Consider the following 17,692-nt stretch of genomic DNA (forward strand, 5'->3'; position numbering starts at 1 on the left):
ATGAGGTTGTCGACCTTGGGTGATGGTTTACGAACTCGCATCGAACTTCAGGTTGCCGAGTCCAGCTCGCGTCAAGTTCGTCTTGATTTAAATCCGTGCCTGCTCACAATTACGTTTTCGCGGGCAACTTGGAACTGGATAATAATTCTTTTTGTAGTACCACACCTTCTTCTCATACATTTATTATGGCTAATTCATGCGGAACTCAAATGTGTTGGTTTAGAGTTTGTGTTCTTTTCGAAAAATGCTTTTTCATGCCCATGCAATTGAGAATAATAGGTTAATAGTTTCAAAATGATTTATTTTGTTCAAAGTTAATTTTTGATTCGGTACACACGCTAAATAATTATTAATTATTTCCCTAGATTTGTATCACTAATTTCTTACGTTTATTATACTCAACACATGACAGAAAGAATCGGCAACGAGTGATAGCGTTCAAGTTGTTTGCCTTGAAAGTGCGCGTTCTGACGACTGCACACCTCCAGTCCCACGGGTTTCTGCTAGGCATGAGGCGCTAAAATCCATTTATTCGTGGTGCGGGATTTCTTCTCGTTAGTTTGGTGGTGCGTGATGCGGACTAAAGCTTGCGTAATCTCGCTAATTCAATCGCACTTCTGACCGAGTGCTGTTGACTTGTAGGTGCGCCGCACTGAAAGATGTTCGTGCAGCCTTGATTCGGCGTCCCATGGTGCAGGAGGAAATGTAGTCGCTGAGTCTTGATTGGAAGATGAAGTAAATATTAGTTACGTACTTTTTTGTCTTTTTTTCTTCTTTGCTTGGATAAGGTTCTCGCGAATAATTAATGGTGATATTAGCAGTGGATTTAATGAAAAATGTGAGAAATCCGATTTGAAATACCGGTATTATAACTATTTTATAATACATCGTGGCAGGTTATGGAGCGGTTTGTCGATGTAGCCAAACCCGTCAGGATTTCTGTTCATCAATTAAAATAACGGCGTTTAGTCCTTGAGCAATCTTGTGCTGCAAATCTAGTTAAAATTTCGCGATGAGTATTCGTTTTTTTTTACTCCCATGTAGTTTGTAGTTCTCGTGCAATGGTTTGTCCGCTCCATTGTAGTGATCGCTTTTGTCTGGGTAGTTTTTTTTTCCAAATGACTCTTTTCGCATTTCCGCTGCTGCTTTGTCTCTTCTATTTTTACTTCTTTTCATTTCGTTTTGTGTGTTGGATTTTTTCATAGGTTCGTACGTATATATACGACCGTCGGCCTCCTCCAGTTCACTGCAGGACATCGCGTTCATTGTTGAGCGCTGTATAGCCGAGGCTGTTCTGCTAGTGACTAAAGTTTTACTTTAAGAGGAATTGCCACTACGGCTCCTTCTTTGCAACAAGGATGACTTAAGTGTTTGTCACGATGTCTTTTGTCGCTCGTGATTTGGGTCTGAGCCACGACTCTGCAACACTGTGGCCGACTTTTCAAACTGACATCGTTAGAATTTCTTGGAAACCCATGAATTGTTTTCGTGGGTCGCAGGTAAATGATAGCGCTGGCATCTTTGTTTTTATTTGAATGGGAAGACAGTTCTGTCAATTGCACACTTAATTTGTTGGCTACCGCCGCGAAATGCGGCTGCTTCTCATCAGTTTTTATTCGCATTTAAAGTTTCTTCTACTAAATTAACTCATTTCGGGTGACCTCCAATTAAGTTAGGCTGACATCAAATTATGGATATTTGAATCGATTTGGGGCTCTTACACTTCCAACTTCTTCAATCAATTCACAAAAAAGAGTATCAATTAAAATTCGTCTTAGTAGGTGATTTTTTAATCTCTCGTTAACCTATGTCTCCAATTGTAATTAAACGGAAAATTCGTTTTAAATTATCGGTATCTATTTAAATTTAAACATTTAAGTTGGCTGAATACCTAATTTAATTTAGTTCAATAATTGAAAAACCCGAGATCTTTTTGGCGCGATACTTCCTGTGTTTGAAGAATACCTAGAACAAGTCCCAGGCTGAGTGCAGAGGGGGTATAATCAGACTGCCCTGGATCCTGTCACCAAGTCGTGTGCAGGATGAAGCTCTTCTGCTCGTGAAGAAGCGCCACCACAATCATTATACTGCCAAGATTTTATGCTAACGCCTGCAGGCGATAAGGCGCGTCACCGCATCACGATTTGATACATCATGAAGCCGTTTTTTAGCCCATTTTCTCATTTATGAAAAAAAATGCACTATTGTGCTCGCCATGTCCGTCTCCGTCCGTCCGTCTGTACGTCTGTCTGTCTGTCCGTCTGTCTATCCGTCCGTGACTTCACGTTTTTGTCGACGAGAAAACGCGCTCTCTGTCACTCACTGCAATGAGTAATGAGTTATATTTTTTTGCCTATGCAAATATTATAACTCGACGACTTAGTTGAAGTTAAAGTTAGAGTTAAAAAAATAAAAATTACATTAGTGTTAATACTTAATAGAAATGGAATAACGTTTATTGGACGATACAAATCTGCTAACAGGTAATATAAAGTGACATTGTTTCACCAGACACGAGGTTTACTTTTTCATGCCGTTTTGATTCCCTGTGAACGGCATTTAATCTTTTAATTTGCATTACGTAGGGACTCTCAAATCCTAATACCCATTCTCACCATTTTTCGATAGATCGACACAATTTTTCATTATTCTAATTCCAAGATTCAGGTATGGCTTACTATGTTTCTATTTCATTATTTTAACTTTCTTCCACGCACCTGTTTCCAGTTTTCCCCGCATTATTTTCTATGGGTAAACATTATAATTTCACTTCAGGTTGTGACTGTGAGCATCGATGACTGCGACACTGCCGTGGCAGTAGGTCATGGGGATCGAGTGGGCGGTTACTACTGTGCAAATACTACCACGAAGCAACTGCCGCCGAGGTACAGTCCTACTTACAATCATAGTTTTATGTTCAAGAAATGAGCGTTAATATTTTTCTTCTTGGTGGGTCGTGCTTCAATGTTCGACGAGAGCCTTTGAAAAATCGTGACATACTAATCGTTAACACGTTGACTACGATTGCTTCATCTTGTACTTTTGTTTCATTTTTCTAGTACTATTATGGAACAGGGTTGCCAGACTTTCTTTTTTTACCGGACAAATTCCACGATTTAGTTTTTTTCAATTTCGTTGGTCGGCTAAAATTTATGATATGGGTTGTAAGGGGCACTTCCTAATTAAATAAAAAAAATTATTTTTCCACCAGAACCTACAAATAAACTAGTATATATTGAGTTATAGGCCTTTATGGCCTTTTTGTTCACGGACTTAATTGGCCGTTTTTTAGGCCATCTGGCAACCCTGAATTATGTACCAGGAGAAATAAATTTCGTGGTACGCATATGTACCACTTCGTAGTCAACGTGTTAAAGCCTTCTCTATTTTACTCTTGTTTTCCCGTAGATGAGATTTTGAGAGAGGCGGAGGTTTTTAAAATAATAATAATGAAATAAATTAATGAACAGAAGCCAAATTTTTTTCCTCTATTCTCTGAAGAAAATAGAAATAGAGAAATGCTGCAAAATATTCGCCACCGCCTCCATTTTCACACAGCAACATAACCCTCTCGCAAGCTTTGTTTAGGAGCCCTTAGCACCATCAAAGCGAAGGGCCTATAACGCTGAACAACTTGCGCAATATTCGGACATGTGTAAATGATCGTATTGTATCCTTTAAGATCACGGAAAAAATGCTGATTCTTATGTGTTTAAAAACCCCAAGGTGATCGTCAGAGCGAAATAACCTAATATGAAGGGCTTCTAATTGTTGCGATTAAACTTACAAACTTATATGTTTTGGTCTTGACTTGGGTCTAAAAACTGTCACATTTCATTGGTTCCGTTGTTCTTTTACATATTAAGCAATTCCTTCTAGATGTTGTTCCATTTTGTATTAATAATGTTGGTATCTTTTTTGCGCATTTTCTCATTTCTCGCTCACCATCTCCGTCTGTCCGTCCGTGACTTTACGTTTTCGTCGACGAGAAAATGCGCTCTTTTTCACTCACTGCAGTGAGTACTGAGTTATATATTTTTTTATTTTCATCATAAATTCCGCAGCATTTTTCCTAATGTAAACCCCATGTTTTTATCCCAGATGTGCAAGTCACCGTGCGACCTGCAACAGGTTCCTCGACATGACAGGTCCCCTGACATTTTGTGTTATTAATGTTGTTATATTCTTTCTAGTCTTCATCTTCCAATTCCGCCGCATTTTTCTAATTTACTCCCCCGTGTTTTCATCCCAGATGTGCGAGTCACCGTGCGACCTGCAACAGGTTCCTGGACCTGACAGGGCCTCTGCAGGTGGGAGGTCTCCCCTCGCTCCCCGAAGGTCGTCGTGTGCAGCAGCAGGACTTCTTCGGCTGCATCGCTGACCTCTACATCGACCATAAATTCATAGACCTTAACTCGTAAGTTTTCTCTCTCAGCATAGTTGAACATTATAGAACAGAATAGAAGTGTTGGCACTGAAGAAATATGCCCATGGCCTGTTGCAAATTCTTGTAATTTTCGTGACTTGATTCACTAGGGATCCGGCCTTTGGAACCCGATCTTTCCCTAACTGACGATACAAGCATGTGAGAGTAAATGTTTCTTTATACACCTTAACTCGTAAATTTTTCTCTCAACATAGTTGAACATTATACAAGCATTTGAATGCTAAGAGGGTTAATGTTTCTTTTAGCGAATTTTTATCGCTAATTCACTAGTAATTTGATTTTTATTTTGTCAAGTAGCGTAGCGTCTTAGGCTTTTCTCCGAGTATTCTTGTAAAGTTCTTGGATGAATAGGCCTCTGCAAAAATGTTCAAAGAGCGAGTTTCAACGAAACATTGGTACATTCAACACTAAACTGGGGTTAAGTGCGCATCCTAAGTGAACAAAATTATTGGTGCATAAAAAAACGATTAGGATTCAATTCCTATCGCTTGTCATTATTCCTCTTGCCGTGCCAGAAACGTTGCTCCATGGAGCTGTCCCGTAGAGTGGTACTATCGACGTACCGCTTAGATTTCCATCAAGTTTATTATTGTTATAACCGTACAGTTTTGAGTGGCTGCACCGCACTTGTCGTCGTCCTGTTTTCGTAGTTTCAAAAGATGCTTGAGGTTACCACTTTATTGTTTTATTTAGATTCAACAACACACTTGCGCTAAGCAAGTTTAACAACCAACCACGCACACTTGCGCCTAGCAATGAGCATCGCTCTTAGCAAGAGTTTCAAGTTTACCTTGGTCAGCCCTCGCGATGCTCTCGGGTGACATAACATGTAAACAAACTCGCTCCCACAGTATTTTGCTCAGTCTCTTTGTCTATAAAGACATTTCCCGTTTTTAATTTCTCAACGACTTTCGACTACTCTCCACTTCTTTGCACAATCTATCTTTATCATAGTAATATTAGGTGAAGTCGGGAGTACATATTTATTCACATTTACCTATTACTTTGGTGCATAGTGTACATAATCCTCTCAATGTTTACGAATTTATAGATCCCAAAGTGCAATGTTTCTTCCTTTGCTAGTTCAGTTTTTTATTTTGTCTTTCTCCTTCTGAATGTTCTAACTTCAATGCGATGACAATTTTCTCGCTCTTCCAGGTTCGTCGCGGACAACGGAACATATCCAGGCTGTCCGGAGAAGCAGCGCTTCTGTCAGTCTCACCCCTGCCAGAACGGTGGCACCTGCCACGAGACTTTCGGCACCTACGTCTGCGACTGCTTGCCGGGCTGGGGTGGCAAGGACTGCTCCAATGGTGAGTTCACTTGATGATATAATTTCAGCACCAACGGCTGCAACCTAGTAATGAAATGATCAATAATTTCAGCTACTAATTCTTAAAGCGAGTAATGAGAATTGCCATCTCAGCGGCAATTGACCGCTGATTGAACTATGACTGCTCCAAAGGTGAGATGGTTTCACTTGGTGATATAATTTCAGCACCAACGTCTGCAACCGAGTAATGATTAATAATTTCAGCTCCTAATTCTTAAAGCGAGTAATGATAACATAATCTCATTGCATGTTTTACTTCGACGAAATAAATTAGATAGGTTAGATATTAGATAGATAGTCTCTGCCAATAGATTGGCAGAGACAGTGCATTACAGATGTGCAAGTGATTTAGCCAGATTCAATGTGCGAAAATGTTGGCCCGGCGCAATCTTCATCAGCTCTATTTTTTGTTTTTTAGAAACTAGGAAATAATCATTCTATAGATTTGTTACAGTCAAAGTGTGAAAATTGCTAAAAATTGAAACTCAAGACGTGATACTGGTCCAGGTATTTACAACCGTATATTCAAACTAAAATAACTAATTCGATGAACCATTTTACAGCCGTTGACCTCGTACGTCAGTTGGACGGTGATGGTTTTCTGATGTTTTCCCCGGCGCTGGAGCAAGTGGAGCTGCCGTGGCTCTCCAGCCTCGGGTTCAGGACCCGACAGAGTGCAGGGTTGCTCATGAGGGTCGCGCTAGGGCCTGGTGCTATCAGTGCACTCGAGGTGACAAGCTCATGTTTAAACTACTATAGAATTTAAAAATTCATAATTGATTTTAAAAATATATAAAGTTGTATTAAATAAATATATGTATATATAAATTTGTAATTAAATAATACAATCCTAGAGTTTAAACATCTTATGTTTCAACATCAACTATAGAATTTTAAAAATTCAAAATTCATTTTAAATATATATAAAGTTGTATTAAATATATAAATTTGTAATAAATAACTACACTTTTATAGTTTAAACATCTTATGTTTAAATATCAACTATCTCATGTTTTTTTGCAACATCCAATCTCGTGTTTGAAATATGATTCGAAGTAACAATAAGTTGCTTACTTAAATTCGATCGCCGATTTCATTATCTCTAAAAGTCGCCTTGTCGTTTTACTTATTCAAAAGGGAGGATGCGAATTTGAATATATGTATGTGAAGTTTTAATCTCTCACGCCTTTATTTTTTGCGATCTGAGTGTGATTTAAATTTCATGAATGGTTTCAATTATCATTGTCATCTAAGATTGAGTCTAATTTTAGTTTACAATACTCTTCTTGTACAGATTGTAGGAGGAGTGCTGCAGTACAGCTACGGCAACACCACCGTGCGCATCACTGAAGCCCAGGTTAGTGCACGTAGTAATAAGTTAATAAATAATTCGTTCCTGAGACATCCATTGTTATCGCAGCATTCTTTAAGATCTTGCAATAGTCAAGTTCTTGCTATCAGTCATAGAAGGTTCCGGCACTGCGTTACGGTACTTTAAATGTGCCGTACATATATCAAATTCCCTTATTAGTACATTAATTTACGAATCTCGTACAGGGATTCCTGTATTGAATAGGTATTGAAGCATATTAGAAACTTAGAAGCAAAGAAAACTACAAAAGTTTTCTGCTATCTTTATATTAAACGTTTTCAATGAAGATAGTATGAATTTTTGTGGAGTTTTCTTTGTTTATAAGTTTTTAGTGAATTTGCGATTCAAGCAAAAGAGTGACACTATTACCTTAAGCATGTTGATATATTTTTCAGACCTGATTTCTTGACAGGTTTGATACTGTGCTAAAAACTACGGTGTAAGATCATTCACTTCGCTTGTAAAGATACGTAATTATTTTTAGATATAAGAGAAACAAAATAAAACGTTAATTTCCCATCAGGTGGATGATGGAAAATGGCACAACGTGGAAGTAAAATGGATGCCTGGAGAAGTGTGGATAAGCTTGGATTACGGAGACCACGAGATGACTCGGCGCTCCGCTGAAAAAGTTTCAGGACATTACATTGACAAGATAAGCGTTGGGGGCGTTGAAGCCAGCGACAACGTGGATGTGACGTTCTTCAAAGGTTGTGTAAAGGTGTGTGATATGAATACTTTTAATTTTCTCTATATTTGCTTTCCAGATGCGAGTAATTTACCGCCAACCATCTAGTGGGTGGACTCTTTACAATGTAGCCTCGGATTTCCTTTGTTATAGTTGATCCATCATTCTTATGTTACTTCTCACAATTGTACATGTCGTATTTCATCTGAGTAATTCGTTCAAAATATTTCCACGTGCGGATACTTCACTGCGATTCCTATACTCGTTTTGTCTCTACCAGCTCGAGCTATAATACAATTTCAACCATGAAATTAATTCATATTTATTACAGGACGTAAAAATGGGAAGTCCCCGGAGCGTGGCGTTAGTGCCCAGCTTCGAGGGCGGCGTGAGCGAAGGCTGCTCGTCTCCTGACGCGTGTCGCACCAACCCTTGTCCTCTGAGCAGCATTTGTAAGAGTTCGTGGCACAGCTACGAGTGTGACTGCAACAAGGGATATTATGGCACCCGCTGTGTCGATGTCTGCACCTTGAAACCCTGCCAGAACAACGGCACTTGCGTGCTTGATGTCGACTCGAGACGTGGCTACCGATGTGACTGCAGGAACACCAAGCATGCTGGTGAGTTTTTTTTGTATTTTCAAGTATGGCTAACCTTTTACGATCTTCTAAAAAAATATAATCAGATGTAACACCGGTTTACATTTTTAACATTTTGCCGGTTACATTGTAACCGGCAAAGGGCACCCCTTTCAAGCACCGGCTTGGGCTTTCAAAGGGCTCCCTCTACAGGAAGGAAAATTCAACCTACAATTATTTTACGGGCGTATGCCTCATTATCTGTTCGATATTAAATATGGTGAACATTCTTTTTCAAATAATCATGCAATGGTTTAATAAGAAACAAAAAACACATAATGATGGACAGTACTACATGTTCGATAGACCCACTAAGCTGGCACACGAAGTATGTAGAGACAATTCGTCCGCCGTCGGAGGCCTTATTTCATTTGCAAATATTTTATCTTGCATTTATCCGATATCCCATCCCGGGTAAAATATGAAACTTAACTTATTAATATTTCAGGGGAATACTGTGAGGTGGCCGAAGCTAAGCCCTGCCCCAACACGTGGTGGGGCTACCCAGTGTGTGGCCCCTGCAACTGCGACGTCGAGAAGGGCTACGCTGGCGAGTGTAACAAGAGCACCGGCGAGTGCCGCTGCGAGGTGAGGATAGACTTAAGTAGCATCGATCATTACAAGCCTTCAAACACCCTGCAGTTATGACCACAGTAACTGCCAACGATTAGCTTTAGTTGTTGTATCATTAGTCATTACTAACTTTCAAACACCCTGCAGTTATGACCATAATAACTGCCAACGATTAGCTTTAGTTGTTAAAATACCTGGAATTCGATTGAAATATCATGCCAGTTTGGCACGGCTAAAAATTATCAAAATGAAATGCCATATTGAATATTAAACGTTGAATAAATTACTTTATGGATAATATAACTGTCTAACTTATTTTTCGTCTGTAGAAGCACCACTCGCGCAAAGCTTACTCAGCAAAATTTCAATTAAGTATTCAGTTAAATGTCAAAAGTTAATACACTTGCGATTCCTCATCCAGTAGAATATTAAAACTTATAACACTTCAATTCATTATCCAGTAGAATATCGAATTATTACTCTGCAGTTCCTCATCCAATAGAAAATATCGAAACTTAATATACTGCTATTCCACATGTGCAGACTAACCACTACCAGAAGAAAGACTCTGACTGGTGCCACCCCTGCGACTGTTACCTGGAAGGGTCGCTGTCGAGCAGCTGCGACCAGCAGACGGGACAGTGCCAGTGTCGGCCGGGCGTCATAGGGCGGCGCTGCGATCAGTGTGCTAACCCCTTTGCTCAGGTCCACATCTCTGGCTGCCAGAGTGAGTTTTTTAACAATTAAATCTTATACCGGTATGCTCGTTTTAAGTATCATTAAAATACAATGTGCTCTTGTTGGTAAATACTTAACTTTAGTTAACATCTGATTTGGTCATGAAACGAAATTGGGCACACGATTTTGCTGTAGGATTAGTAATAAAGTTTACGATGTTTGTTGTATTTACTATCAACGCTTATGAAATATTCGCATGGTTCGTTGCAGTTGTTTACAACGGGTGTCCCAAGAGCTTCCACTCCGGGGTGTGGTGGGGGGAGACAGTTTTCGGGGGGAGTGCGGTGCAGCAATGTCCCCCGGGGGCTGATGGCCAGGCTAGCCGCTACTGCGACCAGGACGTCGGCTGGGCGCTGCCCGACATGTTCAACTGCGTCAGCCAGACATTTGCACAACTCAAGGATGTGGTCAGTTATTTCTACGAGATTATTTATGCCTTCTTTTTTTCTAGTGTCAGTTTTAGCGAGATTTTTGCTGGCAACGGATTCATAAGTTAAATTTAATTAATATGCTGTTGTTATCCCCTTTCTTCGTAGAACTTTTATTTTCCGCTTTGTGCCACAAGTCAAAGGCGTTTGCTTCATCAGTTACATCATTAAGTTTGATGTAACTATCTATACAGCACATGTCGACCAGATTATCCCATAATCCGTTGATGTTCTGCAATAATGTTTCACTCGTCAGTTGGCTCAAGTGGAGGACGGTCGGCTGTCCATGTCGAGTTAACTGTATATAGCGCTTGTCGGTGAAATTATCCAATAATCCGTTGCTGCAATAATGTTTCACTCGTCAGTTGGCTCAAGTGGAGGACGGTCGGCTGTCCGTGTCGAGTTACGTGGCCATCAAGGTAGCGTCGGACCTGAACAACGCGTGCTCGGCCACGCCTGAGATGTGGGGCTCAGATGTGCTCATCACATCCCGCCTCCTCATCCTCTTGCTCGAACACGAGACCACACAACAAGGGCTCAACCTCACACATCGTCAGGATAAACATTATATTCAAGTGAGTCTCTCGATGACACACTGACCGATTTTTATTGGTTTATGTAAGAAATGAAAAAAATTTAACTTGTTTGGAAAAAGGGAAATTATTTGTATAACGTATAATTACGTTTTATCTGTAGTCACGAATTGTTATTATGAGTTAATTATAGCCATGGATAAGAAACTTATGACATGCATATATTTTACACGTATGTTATTTGTATGTTGTCACACAAATACCTGATTACAGAAATTGGACAGGTATTTCTCCTGATTGTTGGAAGAATAGTTCTTGCTAATGCCCTTTTTCCTGAGCAGAATTTAATGGAGTCCGCCAGTATCGTGATGCAGCCAAAGTATGCATCGCACTGGCACCGCATCAACGGCCTGCAGGGTTTCGGGGCAGACGCTCTTCTTCTTCAGCTCGAGAAATACTCGGAGACGCTCGCAGCCACGCAGGGCGACACGTTCACGCAACCTTTTGAGGTCCCAACCAATAACATCGGTGAGAAGCCCTACCTGTACCCCTGTACCATCGCTGGTTAGGTACTTCTTGGAGCTTGCCTCCATCTGTGATATGCTCTGTGTTCCTCCGTCGATGATGACCTGCAGTGTATCTCCATTGTTGAGATGCATTCTATTATTTCTAATAGATGTAGTCCACCAGTAGTACATTTCCGTATGATATTTTGTGAAATTTTTTGGCCACATTTACGCTCTTCCTCCGCCAAACCTCCGTCGCTGACGTTCGGCGTTCATCAGTTTTTATCCTGAATTGTACCTGCGTTTCTCTTCAGCAAAAGTTATTTGACTTTCTACCATTGCTTCTATCTCGTTTTCTGCCATTTTCTCCTCACTTATATCGTCTTCTAACATTGTCTCCTACATTATCCTCTTACAATGCCTAATTTCTAATTAGTTACACCACATATTTTTTACACTTCTTCATTCCTACACAGTGTTCGGCATGGACACGGTGAGCGCCTCAGAGTTGTACGGGACTCAGTCCAAGGTGCTTATGATGGGACATGATCAGCCCATATCACGTGTCACTATCCCTGAGGAGGCTGACCTCATGGACCATGACTTCCCTTTGGAGGGAGAAAAATCGTCCGTGATTGTCCCTAAGTACAGCAATTACTTGAAGAACCAACAGCGATGGGCGCACGGATCTTCTGCCCGCATTCCTCTTGAGCTGCTGAAACTTCCTGACGTCCAGAGAGGTAAGAGATTGTCGTATACTTTTCCCGCTAATCTGGATCTGTATCGTGGCTCTACAAACTTTCAATATTAACTCTAATATAATGAGTGTATGCCTTATTTCCGACCTTTAATATAAGTACACTATGCGTTTGAAGAAATTTATTTCAATTTCGTATTGTGTACTTTTTCCAGGAGACAAGTCATCAAGTTCCCAAATGCACTCATCCAGGGCGGTAGTGAGTTATATTATCACCCGTTCAATGGGCACGTTACTTCCCAATGCCTTTGACCGATCAGTGGAACAGCGCTGGGGAGTAGGTCTGTCCCCCAGGGCGCCGGTGATAACGCTGGCTGTCCGCACCCACAGCGATGACCAGGAAAATGAAGGCCAGCTTCTTAAAGGAGAAATATTTTTACCTGTCCGGCTGCAGTTCAGGCTCGAAGGCGTCGGAAAAAGAGCCAATCCTCAATGCGTTACTTGGAGCGTTGATAGCAGGTTCGTGCTATTCTCTTTTGTGGTATGCTGATTTAAACTTTTTCTGTAAACCTTTCCTCCAAGAACTTAGGCTCTAAGTACAAATAAAATCACTCTAGTTTTTCGACATGTGGGCAAATTTTTTAGTGTAATATATTCCCATTTTGCATTTTCGGTGATTTGTATGATTTTGTTTTCGACGGATTAATTTGGTAATCTCATTTAGTTTAGTTAATGATTGGTTTTATGCTGTAGTGGGGAAGGAGTTTGGAGTCGCCGAGGCTGCCATACGAGTCGGCCGCTGGAAGGCGTTGGCTTGTACAGCAACAGCTCCTTCGTGAACTGCACCTGCACGCATCTCTCCAGCTACAGCGTCCTGCTGAACGATGCAGAAGCTGAGGTCAGCGCTTCCGGATCTTGCAAGAATCATAGCTTTACTGCTCATTCCAGATACAGGAAATAGCACAAATACTTTTTACCTCCGGCGAGTTTATTGTAAATCTACATACAGTTAATTTTTCCGCTTCGTTTTTTATGCGTTATCTCCCAGTTACTTTTTTAATAAGGAAAAAATATTTTTATCGTGGAAATAACTCGTATTTTATTTACTCTTTTCGTCGTAGCTCTCTTAAAAAGCATTTCTTAGAAGCACTCGTTGAGCCACGCTCTGTCTTTTACTACATGCAAATGAAACAAAAACCACAACCCTTATTTTAAGATAAAATAAGTCTCTTTTTGTTGCTTCATTTATATTTTCATGTAACAGTTCCTGGCTGAACCGTCGGTGGCGGAAGACATCACGACGTACACTGGACTGGTGCTGTCCCTGATCTTCCTGTCGCTGGCGTTCATCTGCTTTTGTCTGCTGGGCCGCGAGGCCACCAACAGCAACAGCATCCACAAGAACATCACCGCGTGTCTCTTCCTGGCACAGCTTCTCTTCCTTGTGGCATTGAAAACTCGACACTCTCTCGTGCATCTTGATGTGAGCTCAAGTATCTCTTTAATTAAGTCATAAATTATGTTTTTTTTCGTCCATTGTTGTGCATATGAAAAGTTATAATGTAACGTTTATTTTCTGTCCGTTATTTTCGCAAGGAATAGCTTATTAATTATTTTCTATGTTGCTCATCAGTCATGTGATTGTCGCTCATTTCATTCATTGATGATTTTTGCATCGTATATATACGTACTCATATCATTAGTCTAGTTAAGTCGCAAGTTAAGTTTTAAAAACAGAAATAAAATTCCGAGCACACTCAACACATCTTATTTTTATTTTTAATTATTGGTAGACTATTTTTTCGTTGTCTGCACATGACGGTCGTTCATTGCGCTTAATTCTTATTCTTCATGAGCAGTTCCCGTGCAAGATGGTGGCAATAGGCCTGCACTACTTCTGGATGTGCGTGTTCACGTGGCTGCTGATCGAGGGCGTACACCTCTACCGCATGCTCGTCGAGATGGGCGTCATCAACCTGGGGCCCATGCGCTACTATTACTCAGCGGGCTACGGCTTCCCGGCCGTCATCGTGGGGCTGTCCGTCGGGGTGCGCTCCGATCAGTACGGCAACTACTTCTTGTGAGTGCACAGCGCATTAGGCTTTGCAATTATACTCTTATTATGGTAATGTTCCGGCAACTACTTCTTGTGAGTAACACGGCGCTTTGCAATTATACTCTTATTATGGTGATGTTCCATCAACTATACTTGGTATGTTTTTTTTTTGCAAAATTAGTAGTTGCTACAGTACGGCAACTACTTCTTGTGAGTGCAAGGCGCTTTGCAATTATACTCTTATTACGGTGATGTTCCGGCAACTACTTGGTATGTTTTTTTTTTGCGCAGCTCTTTGCAATTATGCTCTTATTACAATAATGTTCCCGCAACTACTTGGTATGTTTTATTTTTGGCAAAATTAGTAGTTGCTGCAGTACGGCTGCTACTTCTTGTGAGTGCACGGCGCATTGGGCTTTCAGTTATGTGTTATTTCGTGTAATTATGTCTCTGATAAATACTCTTGACTCAAGTCACTGAATCCTTGTTATAATCGGTGAAGTCGTCATTTTCTTCTGTTTGTATTATAATCATCATGGTTGGGTATAAGTTCACCATACTTTTTTAATTGCCTCAATTGTTGTCTTTATTTTTGTTTGCAACATTATTTTTGATTGCACAAGTTTTATCTTACTCCTTTAATTGCTTCTCTTCTGGCCATTGCTATTATCCGCATTAATATCATTATTACGGACAGCTGTTGGCTGAGTATCTACGAAGGCGTGGTGTGGGCGATGGTTGGCCCCATCACTGCTCTGGTGGCCATCATCCTGCTGGTGTTCTTCCTGGCCATCAAAGCGTCCATCACCGTCAGCAGCAACAAGGCCGTTGTCCACACCAAGTCCATCAGTGACACCAAGACCATTAGGTAATGCTGCTTTTCTTCAATTTTTTTAAAAGCATTTAGTATACCAATCGCGTTTACTTGGCTGGTGTCTTCTCTCGCGGCGACGCATGTCGGCAAAATAATTAAAGTTCTTCCTTTGATTTTAAAATCATTTACTTGCATCAAATTCTATTATTATTATTATTCGTAGTCAAACGTTTCGGTGCTATGATTTCTCAATGAATGCAAATTTAATTACTACGTGTCAAATCACTGGCAACTTTTTCTTCGTCTCCAGGACCTTGTTATGGGTAGGACTTCTTTTCCTACCTCTGCTGGGGGCGACGTGGGTTTTGTCAGTGTTGTCGGTGTCAGAAGACCTCGAGATTCTCCACTACATCTTCTCGTTGATGTCAGTGGCGACTGCTCTGTACATCCTCATTGGGTATTGCCTCATCAACGGCATTGCGAGAAGCTCTCTGCACGGCATCATCACCACGGGCAAGACATACGGCAAGACTGCGACTGTCACTCGCTCTTCCATGAGCTCCGTGAGTGAAGTGATCACTTCTTTCAACTCCTTAATACTTTTAATCTTGTTCTGCATATTTGAGCTTTGCAAGTAAATTCAAAATGCTGAGCATGTAAATTTTGCTGTAACTTTGGGAAAAATTAGCCAGAAATGATTATAATTAAAATATTTAAGGTGTTTATAACTTCTTTGTTCAGCGGTCAACATTCCCCTACAAAGACACGTTCAACGTTAACCGCCGTAACATCGGCATCTCGACGGCATCTACAACGTCGCGTTCGACGTGCAAAACGTCATCTTCTCCCTACAGCCGCAACGAAAATGACGTAACGTTGGCCGGCAACCCGGTGACGTCGAGCAACCACAGCAACAGCAACACCGACGTCAACTCGCAGAGCGTCAAGTCGCCTTACGCTTTCAATGACTCAACAACTTTCCACAGAAAGAAATGTGCGTTCTTGCATTTTGTATCGTTTTCTGTGCATTCAATTCTCCCTACTAATCGCATTGGCTCCCAAGCAACTCAGTATTATAAAATTTGTCTAAATCATTCAAAATTGAAGCTTATTCATTGATTTTTTTTCTGATAGATTTAGTCGAGTTGTGTTATTTTGTTTGGAAATGGCAATACTACTGTATGCCTTGGGACCGTTATTCTGGATTTCTAAGAAATGTATTCCTATGAAAGCTAGCCATAATTCAGGATATTTTATGGAACGGTATTCAGTAGAGAGGTGACTGTACTGCTGAATGTCTAAGGAATAATTTTATTTCTAAGAAATTTATTACTTTGAAAGCTCGCCATATTTCAGGATATTCAAGGAACTGATTCAGGATATTTAAGGAACGGTATTCAGTAGAGAGGTGACTGTACTGCTGCATAGAATACTGTGGAGAACGGTATTCAGTAGAGAGGTGACTGTACTACTGCTGCATGGAATACTGTGAAGAACGGTATTCAGTAGAGAGGTGACTGTACTGCTGAATGGAATACTGTGGAGAATGGCATTCTGTAGAGAGGTGACTGTACTGCTGCATGGAATACTGTGGAGAACGGTATTCAGTAGAGAGGTGACTGTACTGCTGAATATCTAAGGAGTTATTTTTTTCAGCTCGCGGCGAGCGCCGAGGAAGCGAGAGTGAGAGCGAGCTGAGTCTGGAGCAGCAGGCGAGCATGGAGCTCGCGTCGTCGCACTCCAGCGATGAGGACACCACCGTGCACAACGGCTCCTTGCGGGTCACGGACTGGCGCACTAATCCTGCTCCGCCTGGTCAGCGAGAATACATTTGTGATATTTTAACTTCTCTTGATTGTATTTTTGTGTGTCGCAATGAAATTCTTGTTGTTATGTTCAGCATATGTTCAGTCTTAAAATGCCTAGCAACTTACGGACCAGGCAACAAGTCCAGCAGCTATTTCAATCAATCGTCAGTTATGGAAAGATCGGGTTCCAAAGGCCGGATCCCTTGTGAATCAAGTCACGAAAAGTACAAGAATTAGCAACAGGCCATGGGCCTATTTCCTCAGTGCCGACACTTCTATTCTATTCTATTAGACTATTAGTTACAACCATACAGGTCCATACCTTCGTCAGATTCATACTCCGCCTTCCTGGTAAAAGATGATTCATTTTTGCTGCTTGGTCTTTTCCTTATTATGTTTTTTTTTGGTAACTGTAGAATTCTTGTCATCAGTTGCAACCATACGTATTCATTACTTCATTCGGATTCTTGCCCTTCCTGTCATGGTCAGCGACAATTCATTTTCGCCTTTTGAAATTTTAAAACCCATAACCTGATTTTTTTTTTTCTAATATCTCGATTTCACAAAATTTTCATTTCAAGTTGGTTAATTTATACCGCGTTACGTAAACACTAATTCCTGAAATTTCCATTCTTAATAACTGATTAACTATATCTTCTAACTCCACACAGTCCCTCCGAAGCCCTCAGCATCGTACCTGCCGAACATTTACGACCTGGACCACGGCGCCCCAGACGATGGGGAGGCCATGGGCCCCCAACTGATGCCCCCAGACCTCCCTCCCACAACATGTGCTGCAGACCCTGATGTCACCGTTGCAGGGGCTTCCCCCTCCCTCAGACACAACATCAGACCGGTGTACGCGCAGCACTGGTCTTCTCAGCTGCCACCAGCCTTCCCCTCACTTTACAAACGTCAGTTTTTTATACTCTATTTTATGAAGTACTGCTGTATGTTTGAACATTGAAGAGATAATTGTAGTCACTGTAGTGATCTAGGAAAGATTATGATCCTTTTTTGGTGAGTACCGGTATTAGGCGTTTGAGAGCACCAAAAAAAAA

At 41.0% G+C, this 17,692-nt stretch overlaps 1 protein-coding gene across 1 annotated transcript in view; it reads left to right on the plus strand.

Moving 5' to 3' along the window:
- LOC108675816 (protocadherin-like wing polarity protein stan) overlaps positions 1-17,692 on the plus strand; it is a 22,477-nt gene continuing 4,785 nt past the window's right edge. Inside the window, exons 1-23 of the mRNA XM_018163848.2 lie at positions 1-75; positions 2,776-2,885; positions 4,253-4,417; positions 5,606-5,760; positions 6,344-6,510; positions 7,075-7,137; positions 7,676-7,873; positions 8,172-8,460; positions 8,927-9,066; positions 9,595-9,778; positions 10,000-10,196; positions 10,583-10,792; positions 11,092-11,278; positions 11,733-11,996; positions 12,169-12,472; positions 12,707-12,851; positions 13,218-13,436; positions 13,813-14,033; positions 14,707-14,877; positions 15,134-15,386; positions 15,565-15,817; positions 16,480-16,638; positions 17,303-17,545. Of these exons, the coding sequence (XP_018019337.1) occupies positions 1-75; positions 2,776-2,885; positions 4,253-4,417; positions 5,606-5,760; positions 6,344-6,510; positions 7,075-7,137; positions 7,676-7,873; positions 8,172-8,460; positions 8,927-9,066; positions 9,595-9,778; positions 10,000-10,196; positions 10,583-10,792; positions 11,092-11,278; positions 11,733-11,996; positions 12,169-12,472; positions 12,707-12,851; positions 13,218-13,436; positions 13,813-14,033; positions 14,707-14,877; positions 15,134-15,386; positions 15,565-15,817; positions 16,480-16,638; positions 17,303-17,545 (4,372 nt within the window). The remainder of the gene's footprint in view (positions 76-2,775; positions 2,886-4,252; positions 4,418-5,605; positions 5,761-6,343; positions 6,511-7,074; positions 7,138-7,675; positions 7,874-8,171; positions 8,461-8,926; positions 9,067-9,594; positions 9,779-9,999; positions 10,197-10,582; positions 10,793-11,091; positions 11,279-11,732; positions 11,997-12,168; positions 12,473-12,706; positions 12,852-13,217; positions 13,437-13,812; positions 14,034-14,706; positions 14,878-15,133; positions 15,387-15,564; positions 15,818-16,479; positions 16,639-17,302; positions 17,546-17,692) is intronic.

The sequence above is a fragment of the Hyalella azteca genome, unplaced genomic scaffold (genome assembly GCF_000764305.2).
Source record: "Hyalella azteca isolate HAZT.00-mixed unplaced genomic scaffold, Hazt_2.0.2 contig13103, whole genome shotgun sequence".
Classification (NCBI taxonomy): domain Eukaryota; kingdom Metazoa; phylum Arthropoda; class Malacostraca; order Amphipoda; family Hyalellidae; genus Hyalella; species Hyalella azteca.